Raw genomic sequence first — 20,268 nt, forward strand, 5'->3', positions numbered from 1 at the left:
ACGTTTTTTACAGGATATTCCAAAGAGTATTTAGATACCATAAGTTAAACACTGTATCCCAAAAGGAAGATTCCATGACTATCCAGGCTAGAGAAGTAGTGCAAAACTGTGCATCATATGTCCAGTATTAAAGAAATCTCTCAAGCTTTGCCTGATCTCTATTTGACAAGTATTATTATTATTTAGTTTTTTTGGTAAACAACATGTGAAGAATTAAATCTTTAGAGATACAGTTTTAAGAACTTTCCAGTGAATGTGGAGGTTTCCTCCAGGTGATACAAACTCCTGTGATTCTCTTCTAACAGTAGCGTAGGACCCCAGGGTACCAATGTCAGGTACTCCTTCTCCAAAGGGTCACTAAGGAAATGGGCTCTGAATAAAAGAGACAGGTTTCAAATGAATTTCAACTCATTATTTCATGGTCCATGTTGTTTCTCCTGTGACAAGGTGACAGATTTTTATCTTAGTTATTAGAAGGCTCACTATGATTTTTTTCCTCAATTATCCTGATGATCCTGAGATGCTAATGCCTATCTGCTTTATTTTAATCCACTTGTATTCTGATTTCTATTTTAATTGGTACTCCAGTTGGTTTTTACTTCATGCAAAATATAAATCAGAAATAAAAATATAATGGCTTATCAATTAGAGTTCTAATACTGATCTATATGGATTATTGCTAGCACAATGGAAGCCACTAAATCATTTGCATTTTATAGAGTTTATGCTGAGGAGAAAGATATGATGCTGTCTTCATTACACACAGCCTAGCCAACTATAACCATGGGTAAAGTTCCCTGGTGGTCTAGTGGTTAGGATTCAGTGTTCTCACCATGGGTAACCTAAAAAGCTTATAGGTATTCCAATACGATGATGATTTTTTATGGTATATATAATAAAAAATTGATTTTTTAAAAAAATTTCTATATTCTAAAATCCAACCATATTACTAATGGATAAATGTATATTATAATATAGATTACATACATTCTAAACAAGTATAAACTGTCTTGAAAACCTTGAAATTATTTCAAAAAATACTAAAAAACAAGCTTTGTCCTCTCAAGTGCTTAGGTAGGCAAGTAGATGTCCTGAGCCTGTGAAATACCTAGATAGGCACAGTAGCAAACTGGAGAACATACACCTTGTATAAAGGGGGAAGATTCTGCACAGCACAGCAAACATATGAGCTCAAGGGACAATAGGCTTGACTCTTTAGGGAAGCCTGAAACCCAGGTTCCTGCATGTCTCCCAAATTTTACATGCAGACTCAATTTATCAAGGCAAAGTAAACCTACTTATGGGCTGCATTTTGACTATAGTCTCATGTTCTAAAATTCACTAATGATGTTTCCAAATAGTCATGTATAAAGCAAGTACTTGCATGTGAAATCTTTGTTTTCTTTAGTGTCATAGGTTTTGCCAAAATATCAAGCCCCAATATGGAATAAAAATTGCTATTAAGATTTATAATACCCACAACAAGAATTTTTCAAACATCTATTCATTTACTATCTACTTGTGTTTATTTTTCCCAGATTGTTACCCAAATTGTTAACTAGTTCATAGGACTGCTAAAACTAAATTATTAAAAGAATTCCTCTCTATGTTCTTGGAAACTTCATGCTTTTAAGTGTTTAAAACTGCCATCCTCATTACGTCAAAGCTGTATGAACTTAACAGACATACTGAGATAGTCCATAATACAGCTGTACCTGAATAAAAGCTTCAAGATTTGCTACTGTGCTAATTGAGAACGCCTTGCTTGTAGTAAACATTTGTTGAACTAATCCCCTGAATGATAACAAAGAAATGTGAAATCCCGAAAGGGCCCATTACTACTTATTGAAAGACTGTCCATAAGCAGATTTCTAAAGACCCTCTGACTGGCAGTGAATGATTGCTAAACAGCAGGAAACGGGTGTTATTCCATAAGCTGATAGATGTTGCCAATAATATTCTTTGGAACTGCTCAACCACAGAGCTAGAGAGAGGCAGATAAAGTCAGGCTAATATTATTAGAAAGGAGAGATTTGAAGGAAGTAGCATCTATCAAACTCCAATTCTTCTGGAGATTTCTTATGTTTTTGAAACATGGGAATTTCTATATTATATTTATTTATTCAGTGGTTGTTAAGTAGGAATGCATCAGAATCTCAAGAAAAGTATTTTTATTGGCTAGAGAGAGGGTCTGACTACGTTGCACAGGTGGACTCAGACTCCTGGGCTCAAGTGATCCTCCTGCCTCAACCCTCCAGGGTAGCTGGGACAACAAGCACACGCTTCTGCACCCAGCTTTGAGGAAATCTGTTTCAATATACATATCCAGGCCTTCTTAGATTTACTAAATTAAAATCTGCAGGGCTGAGCCTAGACTTGTAGATTGTTAAAAAATGTTCCTCGGTCACTGTGACACGGCTCTAGCTGAGCACTAGCAGAGCAGGCAGTCACTTCAGTGTCCTGTCTCTCTCACATGGCCAAGGCCCTTTATCACTTGGAGATCTGGCCCCAAACAGGAAATAGTGAGAGATGGAGTCATTTGCTGAAAACTCCATTTAGTCTTGCTGCACAGGGTTAGAACAGGGACTAAGAAACTCAAAATGCAACTTGATTTTGCTATTTATAAGTTTTGTACCTTCCACCTTCCCAACAAGAAATTCTAGTAGAGTCTTGTCGAAGTGGCTGTTTCTGCAAGAGGAGGATAAGTGGCTGTTTGGGCAAGAGCAGAATATTCTTCCCTCTTCTCAAGTCTTTCCCACATCCTTACCACCTATTCACTGCCAATCTGCTTTCCTCAGAGTCCTCCTAACACTGATTTCTGGGCAAGTTTACAACTCCCTAACACTCTTTCCCAAACTAAGAATTACTTTCCGTAAAACTGAAGAGCACTTTGTCTAAACATATAAACCAAGAACAAACAGACAAGTAAACACACAAAAAACTCTTCATTGTATTTCCCCAAATTACCTAATTTCCAAATGGCCAGCATATTTCTGACCTCTTTTTCCCTTTCCATTTCTTTCTCTGACGACTTGCCAATTAGAGATTAGTCACTTTGATATAAATTGCATTTCTAAGGAACTTGTCAGCAGCAGCAAGAATTCCATTTATTATATAATGCTTTAGTTTTCAATTATAAGATAAAGCATATTTCCAGGGCAAATTTGGCTCCCCTGGTTTGTTTTATACTAAATAGAAAAAACAAACAAACAAAAAAAACACAACACTTGTTTGGAAAAAAAGTTAACAAGTTTTCCTTTAACAAATGCAGGGTTTTCACAAATATTAACCATGAACGTATAAAAGAAAACTGCATCTTCTAATGCTTCTTTAAATGTATAAACATTTTAAGTAAAATTTTAAAACAATTAAGGTATTTCAAAATATTTTCATTCGCGGAACGTTTGAGCTTCCAAATATGGAAAATTGATAGTTACATATGTCAACGTTTGATATTTTTCAAATACAGTTCATTGACCTCTACCTTGTTTATGGCTTCTTTATTTGCGCCATGTGAAAGGAGCTTTGCTGCGATCGATGGGTTGTCGCCATAGACAGCATAGTGAAGAGCTGTGTTGCCATACACGTCACTGTGATTCGGATCGGCACCGTGTTCTAACAGGATGGTGGCACACTCCTCTTCCAGGCATTGTACCGCCTATCAGTATCAGATCAAGAAATAGATCATAAATTCTAAGAGTTCAAAAGAAACATTCCAAAGATCCCACCGACTAGTTACATTTAAATGAAACAAATTTATTTTTATTGTGTATATTGAAATGAAATCCATCTCATGCTGCAAAAGGTGGCTGCTATATACCTTAATCAGAGCTGTCCTTTTTTCACTGTCGGGGACATTGAGCTTGCATTTTCTGTCCACCAGGACAGTAACTACTTCTGGATGGCCATTGGCACAGGCCAAATGGAGAGCAGTCCTATGAAAGTGAGAGAGATTTTTAGGAAATTGTAGTGCACTATCTTAAAATATACAAAGATTCATGTAATTATAAATATTAAACAGCATGTTTTCTTCTACCTTTAAAGCAAATATTTAATTTTCTTGTGAAAAAAGTACAATATTTATTAGCTGCTATTCCTCACTAGATTACTAAAAGAGCAGCCTATTAGAAAGAGATTGGCTTTTGGCATCAGTTCAACTTGGATTTGCATCCTACTTTAAGCTCTATCAATTATTAGCTATCGACCAGGCGCAGTGGCTCATGCTTGTAATCCTAGCACTCTGGGAGGCCAAGGCAGGTGGATCATTTGAGCTCAGGAGTTCGAGACCAGCTTGAGCAAGAGCGAGACCCTGTCTCTACTAAAAATAGAAAGAAATTACCTGGACAACTAAAAATATATAGAAAAAATTAGCCAGGCATGGTGGCACATGCCTGTAATCCCAGCTACTTAGGAGGCTGAGGCAGGATTGCTTGAGCCCAGGAGTTTGAGGTTGCTGTGAGCTAGGCTGATGCCATGGCACTGTAGCCTGGGCAACAGAGTGAGACTCTGCCTCAAAAAAAAAAAAAAAAAAAAAAAAAAAAACTTATTATCTATCACTTAGCCCTTCTGTGCCTCAATTTCATCTTCAATAAAATAGGGAAAAAAAAACAGTAGCTATCTCATAGGACATCACTGTGATGCTCAAATGAGAATCTGTACTAAGTATGTGGAACAGTTCCTAATGCAAATAACAGCTCAATGACTGTTACATAATGTAATTATTACTACTGCTTAACAAAGATAACATTTTAATTAAGCAAAATAATGCAATTATACCTACTTTGTGGTTTATTTAAAGACTAGAGATAACATTGTATTTCAGTGATGCTAGGGTGCTCATTTTCTCACATTTTAACATCACTGATAATGGAACAGCACCTTTTATTCATGATTTATTTCAACTACAATGGGCAGCACAGAAAAATTATCTCATTGATAAGCAAAATAATGGGACATCACAAAATCAATGCTGCCTTACATTAAGGGAAATAGGGCATATACAATAGGTCTATGGAAGTTCTAGTTATATCACTGGCATTTATGTAAGTTTCAGTTCTTAAAAGTACTATGGAAAAAGACGGTTGAAATAACAAAATTTTTAAAACCAAATAATTCTTACTTTGATTTTCAAATACTTCAGAGCAAAAGAAACTCAGGATTCGAATGAATAGGTATGCCTCATTTGTTCAATATATAGATTTATACACTGTGTGACAATCACATATTTTGAACGTTTACTGTTAATAATTAATACTGTTACAAATTTTAAAAGGGCAGTTAAAGTATTCTTTTACAATTGTCTACCTTCAGAAATGCTTTTGTTTGAAAGGAGTGAGCAATGACTTTAACTGAAATTAAGTCCTAATCCTCCAATTTTAAATTTCTCAAATTTCTCAGGCTGGTCAGGTAAATAGTTTTAAGGATGGATGTGTCCTGAAAGTTAGTAGAATACGTCTGTTACATAACAGGTCTTCATAGTATGTTTGATGAATAAATGCATTGAGAAAACAGAGTACAAGAGTTAAATATTTTGAAAGAAGATCCCTATAAAGTTATACCTTTGTAATAGTAACATTTATATTTCCTATTTTTCGTTTTCATAATGATACACCTAAATTATAATGAATAATCTAAAATTTTTGCATGTAAGTAATAAATTATATAACAAAACAGATGCACATTAAAAAACTGTGTATGTAATAAAATCTTCAAGCACAGATGAAAAGATTCCCTTTACTTCTGAAGGGATAAAAGTTGGTGGAATATTCCAATCCACAAAATAATTTTAAAATTAATTCATAGAAATTAAGAAATTACTTCTATTTGTGCAAGATTCATATTACGGCTCTTCCCAGGGATTATATCCTTAATGACAAACTTTTACTAGAACTTTCAAATCGTACACCCTAATTGCCCAGAAATAACAAATTTTATCATATTGTGTACATATTTTAAGCTAACACAACACCACAGTGTGTTTGTGTATATGTATAATAATCAAATTGACTTTTATTCTTACTTGATATACCTAAATACTCTTTACATGTCAGCACACATATGTATCTATGCCACCTTCTATGGTGACATATTATTCCATCTATGGACACAATCTAATTGATTTGTAAATCCATCATATGCATTCCTCTTAAAACCTTATTATTTTAAGTGCTGAGAAAAACAAATTGTATGATCTCTATTTCTTGAGGATATTTTAGTATAATGGAACTGATGGGTAAAGGGCATATACAATTTTTAAATGTGTAGTTCCAGTTGCCTCCTTAGTGCAGTAGGGAGCGTGTCAGTCTCATTTGTATGTAGTTACCACCAAGTTGTCTATTTGAAAAGAAATCAACAACATAAACTGTAAGCACCAGTATAAGTATTTTCCATGTTTAATATTAGTATTTAATGTCTTCATTCTGACAAACTTTGTGGATAGCTTAACATTATCTAATTTCTCTTTTAACTTAAAATCCTTCTCTTAGCAGGGACACTTAATATTTTTTCTTATGTTTGTAGGTCACTTGTAGATCTGCAAAAAAAGGACTTTGCCCAATTTTAAATTAGGCGTCAGTTTTTATCATGTTTGATTTGTCACCATCATCAAGTTTTAAATTCTTTCATACATTTGGGCATTTCTAGATTTTCTATTCTGTTCCATTCATTTATCTATCTCTTCAACTGCTAATAAATGATTAATCTGTGGAAATTCATAGCACATTTGGATACCTAGAAGAGCAAGTCTTACTCCATTACAAAATTTTTCTTCATGTCATCACAATAGTAAAAGCGAGACAGCATGTGTTAACTAAAAAATTTGGAAACCTTATAACTTTTATTTAGCTCATGTAAAACTGATAAAATAGAAAGAGCTCATATTTTCAGAAAAATGAGTCTTCCTATTGAAGACTATGGTACCATGTACCCACTTAAATTTTCCTTCTAAGTTCCCTGAGTAAAGAACACATTTTCATAGGTGTACAGTGACATGAAATGGATATTGAACTTCTTGCTAAGATGTTTTAGCACAGAATTATTTATAGTATACTTATTATTCCTCTCACTATGTACCTTTCTATAAGGTATATAAGATAATGATTTAAAATGTGTACATTAACAATCAAACACCCAGTATACTTGTGCTAGTTAAGTAGCTAAAATTGGCAAGAAGCTGTCCTAGAAGGGGAATCATGAGTGGACGGGGAAGCAGCTGAAGTCCTGTTTTTGTGCTGCTGCCCATGAAGCTGGCCTTGGCGCCGGACCCCTCCCAGGTGCCATATCCCAGGTGCTGCAGAGCCCGCAGGCAGGACAGCCGGGCGCCCTCGCCGGCAGGACCCTGGGCTCCCGCCAGTCTGGGAAGGGCGTCTCCCCCGCACCCGCCTGGCCCCCAACCCGGGATGGCCGCGCCCATTACCTCTTCTTTCTATCTCTGGCATCCAAGACCTTTTTCTTCAGCGAAAGGATCTGCTCCACTTTCGCGACGTCACCGGCGCTGGCAGCTTGGTGGATTTGGCCGAGATCCTTCTTCCGGATGTGGTACCGTGGCTGCAGGAAGGCGCTGTCACCAGCCTCGCCTTCCAGGCCCTCTCTGGTCTGGCCACGGTGGCTGGAGGGGCCGGAGGGCGGCCCGCCCTTGTCTGCCCCGAAGCAGAAGATCTTCCTCATGGTGGTGGCTGCCGGCTTCGGGGGAACCTCAGCCCACTCTCACCCCCCACCCCACCCCAGCCCACCCCCTGCCTATTCCCTGCCTCGGGAGTCCAGTGCAGTGAAGACAACCCGATATGACCACGACCTCCAGCAAGGGAAATCCCGGTCTCCAACTTCTGACAGCTGTAAATGGCCAGGCAGCGCCAAGCACAGCCAAGCGACCACAGGCACTGCCAGAACCGTTAAAGCAACTGCTCACGTGCGCATGAGAATGAGCCGTTACTGTGCATGCCCACAACTGCCAGAGGGAAACCGCCCACCCCTCCCCCTCCTCCCTTTGGTGACAAACTGCAGAACGCGCCACTCGGGGCTGTTCTGTCCCTGCTGCCGCGTGGCCTGCATGTGTGGCTGCAACTCGGGCCCCTACGTGGGCTGGCGGAGCTCACCCCGGGGCTGCCTCGGGCTCGCTGAGGGTGGCACCCCTGGGCCTATGGGTTTACAGCCAGCTGAACTCTCTGCTGACCATGGCTATAAAATTACAGATTCTAAATAAAGCTATTTTTCCAAATCTTTCTATCAGGAAATGTGTTTCTGTTTTGAATACCTAAAGCTGGTGCAGACAATTGCTTTTCAGTATGAGTGGTGGGAAAAGAGGCTGTCAGTGGAGAGGTAGAATAAAATATGATCCTCCAAGATTTGGAACAATAGACAGCTTTCCCATTGTTGGGTGTTGGCATTTGGGCCTGGGTCTGGTTAACGTCCCTGACCTGGTGTTTGTCATATAGGAAGTGTCACAGGGAACTGACAGGGGTAGACTCCTGTGGCCTTTTGGTCTCTCTCTGCTGACCATGGCTATAAAATTGTAGACTCTAAATAAGATACGCACATCTCATTGATACCTTGAAGCTGAAAAAAAAATCAATCAAGACCCAAAGATTGCCTGGCCACAAAATATCTCAAACCAGGCTTGGGCTCTTATTTCTGGGACTTTCTTCTTCCCCTTTTACAATTCCTCCTCTTAATCGTTCCCTTAGCTAAACTCTTCTTTTTACAAAAGCTTTAACTATTCTGGCAGACTGCTTATCAAAAACAGAAACCCTCTTGAAAATCAGCAGTTTTTAAGAAATATTCTTGCCATTCCTACTTGTTTTAAAAGTAAAACGTAAAATTCCTATAAAGACACCTTCCCTATACTAAAGGAAATGGTGACATTATTATCTTCAAGGACAAAGAATGAGTCCAAGAAACTACTGTCTGACCTTGTTAGAAGAACTCATAAGAGTTTTAAACTCATAAGTTTCAGCCTTCTCACATATTTCAGTCACATTTTCACAGTTAACTGTTGTTTGTACAATCTAGTATATTGATAACTGAATCAAACTGCTTTACTCAAAATTGGGTTCACAGAGTTTATAAGATGGCCTACTTAAAAAAATCTTAACCTTATGCCATTTTGTCAGAAAAAATGATTTACATCCAACTGGTTTTTATAAACTGGCGAGTTTATATGTTTTACTATCTCATGACTAAAATTCTAAAATCAAATCTTTAAGACCTTTTTTATCTGTATATATATATATACACACACATAATATATGTATTTAGATATATTGATGCATATATGCATGCATTATGTCATATGTAATGCCTACATAATAAAATCTGGTATAGCTAGCAAGAAATCCCTTCAAAAGAACTATTTTGGCCGGGCGCGGTGGCTCATGCCTGAAATCCTAGCACTCTGTGAGGCCGAGACGGGTGAATTGTTTGAGCTCAGGAGTTCTAGACCAGCCTGAGCAAAAGCTAGACCCCATCTCTACTAAAAATGGAAAGAAATTATATGGACAGCTAAAAAATATATATAGAAAAATTAGCCAGGCATGGTGGGGCATGCCTGTAGTCCCAGCTACTCGGGAGGCTGAGGCAGGAGGATCGCTTAAACCCAGGAGTTTGAGGTTGCTGTGAGCTAGGCTGTCGCCACGGCACTCACTCTAGCCCGAGCAACAAAGTGAGACTCTGTCTCAAAAAAAAAAAAAAATGGATCATAAATAAGCTGAATATTATGCAAGAAAAAATGGATAACCAACACAAAGAAACCACGAAAAAGATCCAGGACTTGGAAGACAAATTCACTAAAGAAATCAAAATATTGAAGAAAAATCAAACTGAACTCCTGGAAATGAAGAATTTATTCAGGGAGCTACAAAACACAGTGGAAAGTCTCAAGAGCAGGGTAGATCAAACAGAAGAAAGAATCTCAGAATCGAAGATAACACTTTCCAATTAAATAAATCAGTCACAGAGATGGAGCAAAGAAATGAAAAAAGTCCAGAATCTACAAGAAACGTGGGATTATGTGAAGAAGCCTAACGTGAGAGTTATCGACATTCCTGAGGGAGAAGAAGACAATAAGCAAGGGTTGGATAAGCTATTTGAAGACATAATTGAGGAATATTTCCCAGGCCTTGCCAAAACTCTAGACATACAGGTTCAGGAAGCTCAAAGAACCCCTGGGAGAGTCATACCAAATAGGAAGACACCACGTCAACATCATGCAGTTATCAGACTGACCAAAATTTCCACTAAAGAGGCCCTTCTTCAAGCTGTAAGGAGAAAGAAACAAGTAACATACAAAGGAAAATCCATCCGAATTATGCCAGATTTCTCAACTGAAACCTTACAAGCAAGAAGAGACTGGGGCCCTATTCTCACTCTTCTGAAACAGAATAATGCCCAGCCTAGAATCTTATACCCGACTAAGCTCAGTTTTATATATGAAGGTGAAATTAAGACATTCTCAGATAAATACAAACTCAGAGAATTCACCAAGACAAGAACAGCTCTCCAAGAAGTACTCAAAACAGAGCTACACACACGGACCAGAACAAGAAAGACCCACGAATATAAAACTACTCAAGAGAAGATAAAAACCCAGTTATCACAATGGCTCAAGTGAGAAAACAGAATAATGAAATTCAACCCAACATGAGGAACAAAAATCAGTCTCACTTATCAATTCTTTCAATAAAAGTGAATGAATTGAATTCCCGACTCAAGAGACATAGACTGGCCCAATGGTTAAAAAAAATAAAAGCTAAGTATCTGCTGTCTTCAGGAAACTCATCTAACCTGCAAGGATGCATTTAGACTGAAAATAAAAGGGTGGAAATCGATATTTCAGGCAAATGGAAGCCAAAAGAAAGCTGGCATGGTGGTTTTAATCTCCGATAACTTAGTTTTTAAATCAATAAAAGTAATGAAAGACAAAGATGGTTACTATATACTGGTGAAGGTTACAATTCAACAAGAAGACATAACTATACTTAATATATATGCATCCAACTTAGGTGAACCCAGATTCATAAAGGAAACCCTACTTGATTTGAACAAAATGATAGACAACAGCACTTTGATAGTTGGAGAGTTTAACACGCTGCTCACAGTACAGGACAGATCCTCCAAACAGAAAATAAACAAAGAAATAATGGACTTAAATAGAATGCTAGAACAAATGGGCCTGACTGACACCTACAGGACATTCTACCCAAAATCCACTGAATATACATTCTTCTCATCAGCTCATGGGACATTCTCTAAGATTGATCATATCCTAGGACATAAAGTATGTCTTAAAAAATTTTAAAAAATAGAAATTATACCATGCATCTTCTCAGATCACAGCGGAATAAAGGTAGAAATTAACCCTAACAGAAATTCTCATTCCTACTCAAAGTCATGGAAGTTAAACAACCTTCTCCTGAATGAATATTTTATAAATGAAGAAATCAAGACAGAAATCGAAAGATTCTTTGAATTAAATGACAAAGGAGACACAACTTATCAAAATCTGTGGGACACAGCTAAAGCAGTCCTGAGAGGAAAATTCATTTCCATAAATGCCTATATCAAAAAGACAGAAAACTCACAAATAGACAACCTAATGAATAGACTCAAAAAGCTGGAGAAAGAAGAACAGACCGACCTCAAACCCATCAGAAGATGAGAAATTATTAATATCAAATGAGAACTAAATGAAAAGGACAATAAAAAAATCATAAGGGAAATCAATAAAACAAAAAGTTGGTTCTTTGAAAAGATAAACAAAATAGATATACCTCTGGCTAAACTAACCAAGAGCAGAAAAGAAAAATCTCTAATAACCTCCATCAGGAACATGAAAGGAGAAATCACAACTGATGCCACAGAGGTACATATCATCTATGAATTCTACAAAAATCTTTATGCACACAAAGTGGAAAATGTGGAGGAAATGGACAAATTTTTAGAAACACATAGCCTTCCCAGGCTCAACCAGGAAGAAATAGGATTCCTGAATAGACCAATAGCAAGAACTGAAATCGAAACAGCAATAAAAAACCTTCCCAAAAAGAAAAGCCCTGGTCCAGATGGGTTCACACCCGAATTTTACCACACTTACAAAGAAGAACTGGTGCCCATCCTACATAAACTATTCTCCAATATCGAGAAGGATGGAATTCTCCCCAACACGTTTTACCAAGCCAAGATAACATTGCTACCAAAACCAGGAAAGGATGCAACAAAAAAAGTAAACTACAGACCAATATCTCTTATGAATATAGATGCAAAAATTCTCAATGAAATCCTAGCAAATCGAATCCAAGTGCTTATCAAAAAAATAATCCATCACAACCAAGTGGGCTTCATCCCAGAGATGTAGGGATAGTTTAACATACGCAAATATACAAATGTAATTCACCACATAAATGGAAGCAAAAATAAGGACCATATGATCCTCTCAATAGATGCAGAAAAAGCATTCGACAAAATTCAACATCCTTTTACGATAATAACGCTTAACAAAATAGGCATAAATGGGACCTACCTAAAAATGATACAAGCCATATATGACAAACCCACAGCCAACATCATACTGAATGGGGAAAAACTGAAAGCATTCCCACTTAGAACTGGAACCAGACAAGGCTGCCCACTGTCCCCATTACTTTTCAACATAGTATTGGAAGTCCTTTGGAGAGCTATCAGGAAAGAGAGCAGAATCAAGGAAGTCCAAACAGGGAAAGAAAAGACCAAACTCTCACTCTTTGCTGAGGATATGATGTTATATTTGGAAAACCCTAAGGATTCAACCAAGAGACTCCTGGAATTGATCAATGAATTCAGTAAAGTCTCAGGTTACAAAATCAATACACACAAATCAGAGGCGTTCTTATATGCCAATAACAGTTAATCGGAGAACCAAATTAAGGACTCAATACCCTTCAAAATAGCAACAAACAAAACAAAATGCCTAGGAATATATTTAACTAAAGAGGTAAAGGACCTCCATAGGGAGAACTACGAAACACTGAGGAAGGAAATTGCAGAGCATGTAAATAGGTGGAAAACCATACCATGCTCGTGGATCGGAATAATCAACATTGTTAAAATGTCTATACTACCCAAAGTGATCTACAGATTCAATGCAATCCCTATTAAATTACCAACATCATTTTTCACAGATGTAGAAAAAATAATTTGATGCTTTGTATGGAACCAGAGAAGACCTCATTTAGCAAAAGCAATTTTAAGCAATAAAAACAATATGGGAGGCATTAATTTGCCAGACTTCAAACAATACTACAAGGCTGTGGTTCTTAAAACTGCTTGGTATTGGCACAAGTGTAGGGACACAGACCAGTGGAACAGAACAGAAAATCCAAATATAAAACCATCCTCATATAGCCATCTAATCTTTGACAAAGCAGACAAAAACATACTCTGGGGACAAGAATCCTTATTCAATAAATGGTGCTGGGAAAATTGGATAGCCACATGTAGAAGACTGAAACAGGACCCACAGCTTTCACCTCTCACAAAAATCAAATCATGGTGCATAACAACAGACTTAAACCTTGGGTGTGAAACAATTAGAATTCTAGAAGAGAATGTAGGAAAGACTCTTACAGACATTGGCCTAGGCAAGGAATTTATGAGGAAGACCCCTAAGGCAATCACAGCAACAACAAAAATAAATGAATGGGACCTGATTATAATATATTAAAAAGCTTCTGCACAGCCAAAGAAACAGTCACGAGAATAAACAGACAACCTACAAAATAGGAAAAAATTTTCACATACTACACGTCAGATAAAGGACTGATAACAAGAATCTACTTAGAACTCAGGGAAATCAGTAAGAAAAAATCAAACAACCCTATCAAAAAATGTGCAAACGACATGAATAGCAATTTTTCAAAAGAAGATATAAGAATGGCTAACAAACATATGAAAAAATGCTCAACATCTCTAATCATCAAGGAAATGCAAATCAAAACCACAATGAGACATCACTTAGTTCCAGTGAGAATGGCCTTTATCAAAAAGTCCCAAAACAACACATGTTGGCGTGGATGTGGAGAAACAAGAACGCTCATACACTGCTGGTGGGACTGCAAACTAGTGCAACCCTTGTGGAAAGCAATATGGAGATACCTTAAACAGATTCAAGTAGACCTATCGTTCGATCCAGAAATCCCATTGTTGGGCATCTACCCAAAGAACGAAAGTCATTCTATAAAAAAGACACCTGTACCCGAAGGTTTATAGCCACACAATTCACAATTGCCAAGATGTGGAAACAACCCAACTGCCCATCAGTTCATGAATGGATTAGAAAAATGTGGTATATGTACACCATGGAGTATTACTCAGCTATAAGAAATAATGGTGATATAGAATCTCTTTTGTTCTCCTTTAGAGAGTTGGAACCCATTCTATTAAGTGAGGTATCCCAAGAATGGAAAAATAAGCACCACATGTACTCACATCAAATTGGTTTCCCTGATCATCACCTAAGTGCACATTTGGGAATAACACCAATTGGGTATCGGACAGAGGTGGGGGGTGGAAGGAGGGATGGGTGTATACCTACATGGTGAGTGCGATGTGCACTGTCTGGGGAATGGACACGCTTCAAGCTCAGACTCTGGGGGATGGGGGGGCAAGGGCAATATATGTAACCTGAACTTCTGTACCCCCATAATAAGCTGAAATAAAAAAATAAATAATAAATAAAAAAAATAAAAAAGAAGCCTTGAACGATACCAGAATCTTACATTAAAGCCACCGATAATCTGAAAAGACAAAATCTGATCAAAAAAAAATCTAAAGCACCTGTGTGGATACACTGCAGGTCTGCTACACACTGCCATTGATTGATTGATTGAGACGGGGTTTCAGCATGTTCCCCTGGCTAGATTGGATCCTCCCACCTCAGCCTCTACAGTAGCTAGGACTATAGGCATCTGCCACTGACTTCACTTACACACTGCTTTTTGACTACAGGTGTATAAGTGACTGTCTTTTTCAAATTAATGAAATGCTTTAAAACTGGATTGTTCACCTACAAGAAGGGTATTCTTATGTAGACTCTAGGGAAGTTTCTGACCCGTAACCAAAAGAGAATCACAAATACTAGGAAAGATTCTGCTAATTAGCTCTACTATGTCAACATGATCAGCCACTTATAAATTTGGGGCAGCAATTGGGTCTCCATATATTACTAAATCAACATCAAAGGCCCATTCCAAGTCACAATACCATGAAAGAGTGTTAAGAGGAAAGAGGCAGAAGTAGAGCACAGTGTCAGTAAGAATACAAACCAGAGTCAGACAGACCAATGTCAAGTCCTGACTCACAATGGGTTTACATTCATCTTTAAGGCTTAAGTTTCCTCATTTATAAAATGCTGATATCTACCTGACAAGTTTGGTGTGAGGATTAAATGAGACAACACATATAAAGCACAGTGCCCACAACATTATTAGCATTCAACACTATTTTTTTTCTGCAGCTACAAATCTCTAAATCTTTCAGTTTCTGTAGTTTCCATAAAACTAGAAACCAAAAGATGAGTCTTTGGTCCCAAACAAATATTAGTTTTCATTTTCAGTAATTTTACATTAAAGTAAATGAGGGTAACTACTGGTCTAAAACATGGCAGTTAGCTTCATCAGACACTGCTTTAGGATGCTGTGGTGTTTATTTACTATACACAATCCTATAAAAGAAAAAATTTTGTCTCCAAAAAGCTGAGTGCAAATAAAATATTTTATTTCATTTTAGCAAGTCATTTCTTCATTTGTTTGGTCCTAATACATCTGTCTCCTCATAATCAAAATTTGCCTCATAAAACTATATACCACCACCAGAGAATCACCAGTAAAATCCTTTTTGGATAAAGAGACACTAACTCTGTTTTGTTACATTGCCACATGTTTGTAGCAAATAATTGTGAAAAGAAAATGACTATGTCTAATGATTCCTCCCCTGCTACTATTTTACATTTAAAACTGCATCAGCTATTTAACTGAACTTTGGGTTATGGAAAACAGCATCATACAATACAAACCTAGCATAGAGAGCATGAAAGAAAACCTTATCCTTCTAGTAACTGAAGACTGAAAGTTGTAATACTATGATTTCACATCAGGTAATCTGCACCTGTAATGAACGAGAATTTTCTTTACTGTTTTTGAAACACATAAAATTTCAAACAAAAAAATGTTATGGGATCAAATAAAAACTCAGTCGTTTCAGCCAATACAAAAAGTCTAAAAGATGCAAATGCAATATACATCAGAAATTGATTTCCTAAGTTTTGGACTTAAGGAATCAGAAAGCCGATGACTTACACAGATGACTGCCTTCTGTCGACCCTGTATCCGCTTCGAACTATACCCTCTTTCCTTCTCTTCTAGTTCAAACTTTTCCAATTTTTCTTCAGCCTTCTTAAATAACTGTCTTAACAGCAATTACAAAAAAAAAAGAAACACCAACTCCACCTTCAAAACCTTTTGGTCAAAGGCCAAGTGAGTTCGCACAGCCTATAAAACTGCTTTTCAGTGGTAAATTATAGTGTACTGTGAAAAATACAAAGTGCCATCATTACACATCACCTTATTTTTCACGTATTCATATTCACTCTCTTCCTCTCAAAGTTAAAATCCCAGACACAAGTAGGCAAGATTTCAGGACTAGCAGTAAGGGCACAGCCACCTGGAAAACGGGGACTCTAATTCAAGCAGATCATTTAAACAAGGACAATTTAACACACCACCACAAATCCAAAAAGGTCAAGGAAGGCCAGCATTCACAATGTTGTCATGGGCACTAACAATTAAAGAAAATAAGGTCACAAGTGTTGGTTAGCAGATTCTTTGTGGAAAGTGGAGAAGAAAAAGAGTTAAGGGAAAAATAAGTTTCCCAAGAAAATAAAGTGGGCGTTGAAAAATAAAGAGAGAAGTGATTCAGGTTACCGGAGAAAATTGCTTCAAGAAATTAGTACTACCCCTGACCCCTCAGCAAAACTGTCATTAAATCTCTCTGTCTGGTGCCGAGTGCTGCTTTAACCATGCGATCCCCTCCTGCCCTCCCACCCAAGTTCTGTGTCAAAATGAATTTCAGGTGAGTCTGGGGCCGAGTGGACAGTTTCCCGCTTGGCGGTAACTGCAACCGCGGGGTGCGAAACTCCCCCGGCCACAGTGCGCCAGCCCACAGAGGCGCTCCTGGGCAGGTGCCACCCACGGCGGCCCCCGTCCCAGACAGGGACACGTCCCCTCCACGTGGCCAGGGCAGGTCCAGGAGCCAAGACGCGAGGCCGCCCTGCTCTGACCGCCGCCGCCTTCAATCGGAGTCTGGGCTTCGGGGCGGGACGGCCGGGGGAGGGGCGGGGTCGCGACCCTCCCGCGTCCCGGGCCCACAGCCGCCAGCGCCGCCGCACGGCGACCACCACCCGCGAGGCCAAGGCTGCCTGTGACCGAGCCCGGCGCGCCGCCGGCCCTGCGGGCACGACCGACCGGGGGTGCGTGCGCAGCAGCAGCGCCCGGCCGGGCTCCGGGCCCTCTCACTCACCTCAGGGTGCGCCGGCTCCTCCCGGTGCCCGAGCGCTGCGGGTCCGCGCAGGGGAGCGTCCAGGGGGTCCCGCCCGCTGTCGCAGCGCCGCCGTGTGCTCCCCTCCGAGTGCTGCCGCCTCAGCCGCCCGAGGGGCCGCCATGACGCGCTCATCTCTGCGCCCGCCGTCTTCGTCTCCGCAGCGCCGCCAAGGCCGCCACGGATGCCGCCGACGCCTACTCTTCCCTGTCGGGGCAGCGGGGTCCGCGCTGGGGAAACTCCATGCGAGTCCTTCCCACCGCTGCCACTTCAGCCGCCGCCTCAGTCACTTGACCCAGCGGCCGCCTCCGTGCGCCTGCGCCTCCGTGACACCGCCTGCGCACCCCTCTGTGCGCCTGCGCCCTGGGGCCGCCCCGCGCCTCCTCCGTGCGCCTGCGCCCTGGGGCCGCCCGCGCCTCCTCCGTGCGCCTGCGCCCTGGGGCCGCCCCGAGCCTCCTCCGTGCGCCTGCGCCCTGGGGCCGCCCGCGCCTCCTCCGTGCGCCTGCGCCTGTGCCCTGGGGCCGCCTCCATGCCCCTCTGTGTGCCTGCGCCCTGGCACCGCCTCCATGCCCCTCTGTGTGCCTGCGCCCTGGCACCGCCTGCGCCTCCTTAGCACCGCCTGTGCACCCCTGACACCGCCTGCGCCTTCTCTGTGTGCCGGTGCCTCCCTGGGTTTTTGGCGACAGGGAAGGATGTGTGGCTGCAGCCGCGCCCCCAGCCTGTGGGCAGCCGCACCACCGCCCTTAAGTGCGTGTCTCCGGTAAGGTGCGTGTCTTGCAAATACTGACTCCCAGTCCATGCCTCGCTTGCTTCTCCCTTCTGTTAATACTTTCCTTCTCAGGCAGAAGTTTTTGATACTAGCAAAGACGTACCAGTGTTTTCTTCCGTGGATTTTACTTTGGTGGCGTTATCTAAAAAGTCATTGCCAAACCCAAGGTTACCTAGCAGTATTCTCTCCTGTGGTGTTTTATGGAAGTTTTACATTTTGTATTTTAACTGAGGTCTGAGAAGTTGAGCCGTGGAAGTGGAGGGTAGAATGATGGTTGCCCGAGGGGTGTTGGGGCGGGGTGTGGGCCTCAGGTACCCGGGTGCACACAGAAGGACCAGGTCGTGACATCCGTTGCGCAGCAGGGCGACTGTAGTCAGTAACAGCGTATTGTAGATTTCCAAATAGCTAAGATAGTAACTTCAGATGTGTCACCACAAAAATGATAGGTGATTGGGCCGATGGATGTGTTAACAACCTTGGTTCAGTTATTCCACACTGTCTACATGTATCAGAACATGACAGTTCACCCCATAGTTGTATACTATGAGGGTTTGTCAAATAAAAATAACATGAGTTGTAAAATTAGGTCTAAGATTCACTTTCAGTTAATTTTTGAGGAGGAAGGACTGTGTCTCGATTCTTTCTTTTGCTTTTCTTTTTTTCTTTTGTTGGCATATAGATATGCAGGGGTTCCACCATCATTTTTGAAAAGGCTGTCCTTCCTCCATTACACTGCCTTTGCCTTTTTCTAAAAGGTCAATTGACTATGTTTCTGTGCTTTTATTTCTGGGTTCTCTATTCTGTTCGGTTGATCAATTTGCAAGTCCTTCAAATTTGTTCCTCCCCTCTGATATTGTTGGCTACTGTGGGTCTTTTACCTTTTCCATATAAACTTTAGAATGAGTTTGTCACTTTCAAGTTGTCAAAATAACTTGCTGATGTTTTGACTGGAATTGTTTTGAATTTATAGATCAAGTAAGAGAATTGTCATCTTAACATTTAGTTCTCCTATCTATGAACATGAAAAATCTCTTCATTTATTTAGATTTTGATTCCTTTCAACGGTTTTGTAGTTTTCCTCATACAGAGGAAAACTTTTTTGGTTCTTTGGGATTTTTTCTACATAGAAAATTGAGTTATCTGTAAGCAAAGAGCATTTTATTTCTTCTTTCCCAACTTACATATCTTTTATTTCTTTTTCTTAAGGCATTTAGCTAGAAGGGGCTTCTGTTCCCCACTTCAAGCCACCACTTTCAAATCCCTCGAAAAATCAACCACAGCAACCACTTAAAAATGAAAAAAATAACTCTGATAAAGTACAATTTCCTTCCTTTCGATTTATGTCTGGATAGAAGGCCAATGCTGTCAGGTGAGCCCTTGTTATTTAATTAACATAAGCCATACTCACAGTCCATGGGGTGGAGACAATTGCAACAAAAAGCCTGTCTTCAGGGCCATGCTTTACAAGAGCCATTTAGGATTCAAACTGATTTTAGACAGGCAAAATAGGATGCCATTTCCACTCTCTGGAAATGAAAAATGCAAATCCAAAATGTTAACCTAGTGCACAGTGAAGAACAAAATCACACTATAATTATATTCATCTTAGTCCTGTGATTATGTGTATGAACATGAAGAAAGACAAACATCAAGGAGAAATCAATGGAGAATGGAATTGTGTGTATAGGGGGTAGTTGTTAACATTTCCTTATGCCAATTTATACTTTTAAATGCAAGCATGTATTTCTGTGATAAAAGTAGAAAATCTAGAAAAGCATTTTAAAAAGTATCTTTGCAAAAGCTAAAAGTTCTTACAATTAAAAAGGAAGTCATGAAGCTCGTGTCACACAGTATTACCCACTGGCATTTATACCAGAATTTGCCATTACAAATTAGACATTACTTGCTTTTAAAACTGCTTGAATTATGCAACCATTCAA

General features: G+C 39.7%; 1 protein-coding gene and 1 long non-coding RNA gene across 6 annotated transcripts in view; one reads left to right on the forward strand and one right to left on the reverse strand.

Annotated features, from left to right (window-relative positions):
• The window catches only part of LOC123632791 (putative ankyrin repeat domain-containing protein 19), a 48,190-nt gene extending 30,301 nt beyond the window's left edge, over positions 1-17,889 (reverse strand). For 2 of the 3 annotated variants that reach the window (XM_045543463.1, XM_045543461.1), the window contains exons 1-4: positions 17,542-17,886; positions 7,415-7,545; positions 3,821-3,935; positions 3,485-3,658 (exon numbers count right to left, since the gene is read on the reverse strand). In XM_045543463.1, the coding sequence (XP_045399419.1) occupies positions 3,485-3,658; positions 3,821-3,935; positions 7,415-7,545; positions 17,542-17,694 (573 nt within the window). In that variant the 5' untranslated portion in view covers positions 17,695-17,886. Of the gene's footprint in view, positions 1-3,484; positions 3,659-3,820; positions 3,936-7,414; positions 7,546-17,541 lie in introns of all 3 variants that reach the window. The other variant, XM_045543464.1, reaches the window with a different exon arrangement.
• Positions 17,890-18,124: 235 nt separating this feature from the next.
• Positions 18,125-20,268, forward strand: part of LOC123632794 — a 29,412-nt gene continuing 27,268 nt past the window's right edge. The window contains exons 1-2 of one of the 3 annotated variants that reach the window (XR_006733459.1): positions 18,125-18,324; positions 19,535-19,697. This is a non-coding gene — a long non-coding RNA (uncharacterized LOC123632794). The remainder of the gene's footprint in view (positions 18,325-19,534; positions 19,698-20,268) is intronic. The other 2 variants (XR_006733461.1, XR_006733460.1) reach the window with 2 other exon arrangements.

Source organism: Lemur catta, chromosome 2, assembly GCF_020740605.2.
Source record: "Lemur catta isolate mLemCat1 chromosome 2, mLemCat1.pri, whole genome shotgun sequence".
In the NCBI taxonomy this organism is placed as follows: domain Eukaryota; kingdom Metazoa; phylum Chordata; class Mammalia; order Primates; family Lemuridae; genus Lemur; species Lemur catta.